The following is a 3,230-nucleotide window of genomic DNA, read 5'->3' on the forward strand; positions in this document are numbered from 1 at the left end:
ATCTGATCCCACAGCGCTCTGGGGCCAACCGGCAGGAGAGAAAGGTTCCAGCAGGGCTCAGGGGACTTACAAACTGGCCACGGGGATTAGTGAGGCTGAAAAGAACATTTGCCTAGGAAGGAAAAACGGGAAGTGAGAGGCCGAGGGTAACTCTCTTATCAGTCCCTAGGGACTCAAGTAGACCAATGAGGGACCAGAGGAGGTGGTGAAGTCTGGGGCATCTTGACAGGTCCTTGGTTCCGCCTAACCCCTCCTCACTCCGAACCAGCTGCCCCGCCCCTGCCTTCTGTAGGCTTCCATTGGCTAGAGCTAGGGGCCCGCCCCACAAAGGTCGCTTGCCATTTGCTGAGGTCTCTGTTGTTTGCGTGTTTGTGGGGGCGGAAGACACGCGTCATTCCCTGGAACCTAGGGACTTCCTCTCTCTGCTTGTCTGGGTCAACTTGTCTGTCCATCGCTGGCCCATCGCTCCCTGGCCCTCTCTCTCACTCTCAGCAGCTGTCTCTCACAGGCCCACTGCCCTGCCTTTTCTTTCCCGCTATTGCCTCCTGCTCCGCCTGCCTGGGTGGCCGCCATGGGTCGGAAGCGGCTCATCACTGACTCCTACCCTGTTGTGAAGAAGAGGGAGGGGCCGCCTGGGCACAGCAAGGGGGAGCTGGCACCGGAGCTAGGTCTCTGAAATGTGGGGGTGGCAGGAAGAATGGACATGCAGGGATCAGAAAGATCTCTCTCCCCCGTCTCTCTTCGTCTCTCCCTCTCTCCCTGTCTCTCTTTCCGTCTGTCTCTGTCCTCTCTCTCTCTGTGTGTGTGTGTGTTTGTGTGTGTGTGTGTGTGTGTGTGTGTGTGTGTGTGTGTGTGTGTGTGTTGGCTAGAAGGGGAAGCTAGTATGTCTTGCACTTCCGATGAGCTGCCTGGCTGCAGGATGGCAAAGGCAAATGAGTGAGGAGATAGCCAGGATAAGTGCCGCAGGGCAAAGGCCTCGATGGGACTGAGGCGCCCCATATTATTGTAGGGGAAGACATCCAGACCCTCAGCCAGGAGGAAGCAGAGCTGGAGCTGCTGAGGCAGTTTGACCTGGCCTGGCAGTATGGGCCTTGCACAGGTGAGAAGCCCGTTTCCAGCCCCTGCCATCAGGCACCTCTTTGAACCAGTTCTGGCATCGATGTGTCTAGAAATAATGCAAGTGCCTGCCTAACTCTTGAATCCTGTCTCCACAGACAGACATGTGGAGGGTCAAGAAGATGCCCTCTGTACTCCCCAGCCTGGACTCTTCTGCCTGTCCTGAGTCTTCTTTCCCCCTGGCAGGTATTACACGGCTGCAGCGCTGGCATCGGGCAGAACAGATGGGCTTGAAGCCCCCCCTAGAAGTGCACCAGGTGCTGAAGACACACCCTGAAGACCCCCGTTTCCAGTGCAGGTCAGGACGGGCCTGGACAGCTGTCAGGGGGACTGGGGCCTTCTCCAGGAGTTGCCCCCGCCCCTCTGCATAAGGGCTGCCTTGACTTGAAGAAATGGGCACAGACTTAGGGGGTCCTTCCTAACAAGCAAGAAGGGTCTTCTAGGTGCCTGGCACAAGGCAGATCCCTATAATGATCCTCACCTCTATGCACTAACGGTGGGGGAAGAGTATTTCTAGGGGCCATGGAGCTCTCTCTGAGTACTGAGGTGTTCACAAGCCATAGAACCGCACACAGTAGTTAAGAACTGGTGAGAGTACATCAAGGAATAGAACTAACTTGGCTATGCGTTTCTTCCCCCACCCTGTCCTCCACAGCCTCTGGCATCTCTACCCACTCTGAGGCACCACCTAGACTGTCCTTCCCTTGGCACCTCCTAGCCACCAAGAACTTGAGGACAGACATCATGACCAGCAGATGCTGCTCTGCCCAGCTTGGCTCTGGAGAAACAGCAGGCTAACTTTGGAGGTCCTCCTGGATCAGCCTCCAAACAACAGCTCCTGAAGCTCCTGGGTCCTGTACAGATGAAGCCAAGTACCTCTAGGGCCTAATCATGACCACCAGATTAGACCACCAGGTCAGACTCCCACACCCTCTCTGACCTATGATGTGGCAAATCCAACACAGTCTGGCATAAAGCAAGATGTAGGCAGATAAGCTAAAAGGCCCACCTCATGCTGGGCATCCAGCTGAGGGCATAACTGCCTGAGCTCTTGAATCAAGGAGCTCATAAAGGCCTATAATAAAGTACTTTAAGCCTGAAATCCTGACCTTTAGTCCCTTTTATGGTCCTATTGTAACTCAGTTCCCAAAAGGAGAGTAGACAGGGGAGCCAGCTACAGGCTCTTTTGTTACCTGCCCTTTGGGGGGTGGGGAGTTCAAGACAGGGTTTCTCTGTGCAGACCTGGCTGTCCTGAACTCACTCTGTAGACTAGGCTGGCCTCAAATTCAGAGATCTGCCTGCCTCTGGCTCAGAGTACTGGGATTCAAGGGAGTTCTGTTTTTCCTAGAACTCACTATAAACAGGTTGGCCTCTATCTCACAGACACCCACCTGCCTTTGTCTCTTGCTGAGATTAAAGGCTTGTGTGTCACCACCAGGCTTCCATAACTATCTTTCTAAGGAAGTCTTTTCAGAAGCTGAGATGGCCTCTGGTGTCCCCTGGTAGTACTTAGAAAACCACTCTAAGTCACCTTCCCAGACCAGCCATGGAAAAACATGCCTGATATGCCAGCTATGAGCAGCTGTTACGTTTCTGGCACCATAGGTCCCCATAAGGTGTTACTAGCACTGAAAATATAGGCAAAACAAACATGAAAATTAGTTATGTCATGTGGTGGTCAGCATTAAGTAAAAATAAGGTGAGGGGTTTGTAGGGGGTCAGAGAATGTCAAGGTGATATTTTGGAGGAGTCAGACAGGAAGAGCCCCATAGTACGGTAGCATTTGAAAAGAAACAAAAGGAAGTAAGGGAGAGAAGGCTCATATCTTTGTAAATGTTTTAGACAGAAAGAATGACAAGGAGAAAGGCTCAGTGGCAGGGACATTTCCAAACTGTTCACATAAGAACATGAAGATCAGAACACAGGGGACAAGGGGCAGAAGGGAATGAGGCCAACAGGTAGCAGGCTGGTCCCATTGGATGTTGTAGACCATGATAAGAAATCTGGATTTTACAGTGAGTGAGAGGAGATATAGATGGCTTTGAGGAATGACATCATTGAACTGATGTTTTGAAAATATGACTGCAGCTGTGGGTGGAAACAGTCTGTGGAGT

General features: G+C 52.4%; 1 protein-coding gene across 1 annotated transcript; it reads left to right on the forward strand.

The window, feature by feature from the left end:
• The first annotated feature begins 389 nt into the window (after positions 1-389).
• Pold4 (DNA polymerase delta 4, accessory subunit) lies at positions 390-2,224 on the forward strand. The gene is made up of 4 exons (XM_055614550.1): positions 390-668; positions 1,010-1,099; positions 1,303-1,414; positions 1,772-2,224. Exons 1-4 carry the CDS (start codon positions 572-574, stop codon positions 1,794-1,796), a joined length of 324 nt encoding a protein of 107 aa, XP_055470525.1. The 5' UTR covers positions 390-571; the 3' UTR covers positions 1,797-2,224.
• Positions 2,225-3,230: the final 1,006 nt, after the last annotated feature.

The sequence above is a fragment of the Psammomys obesus genome, unplaced genomic scaffold (assembly GCF_907164565.1).
Source record: "Psammomys obesus unplaced genomic scaffold, mPsaObe1.curated_primary_1811, whole genome shotgun sequence".
Taxonomy (NCBI): Eukaryota; Metazoa; Chordata; class Mammalia; order Rodentia; family Muridae; genus Psammomys; species Psammomys obesus.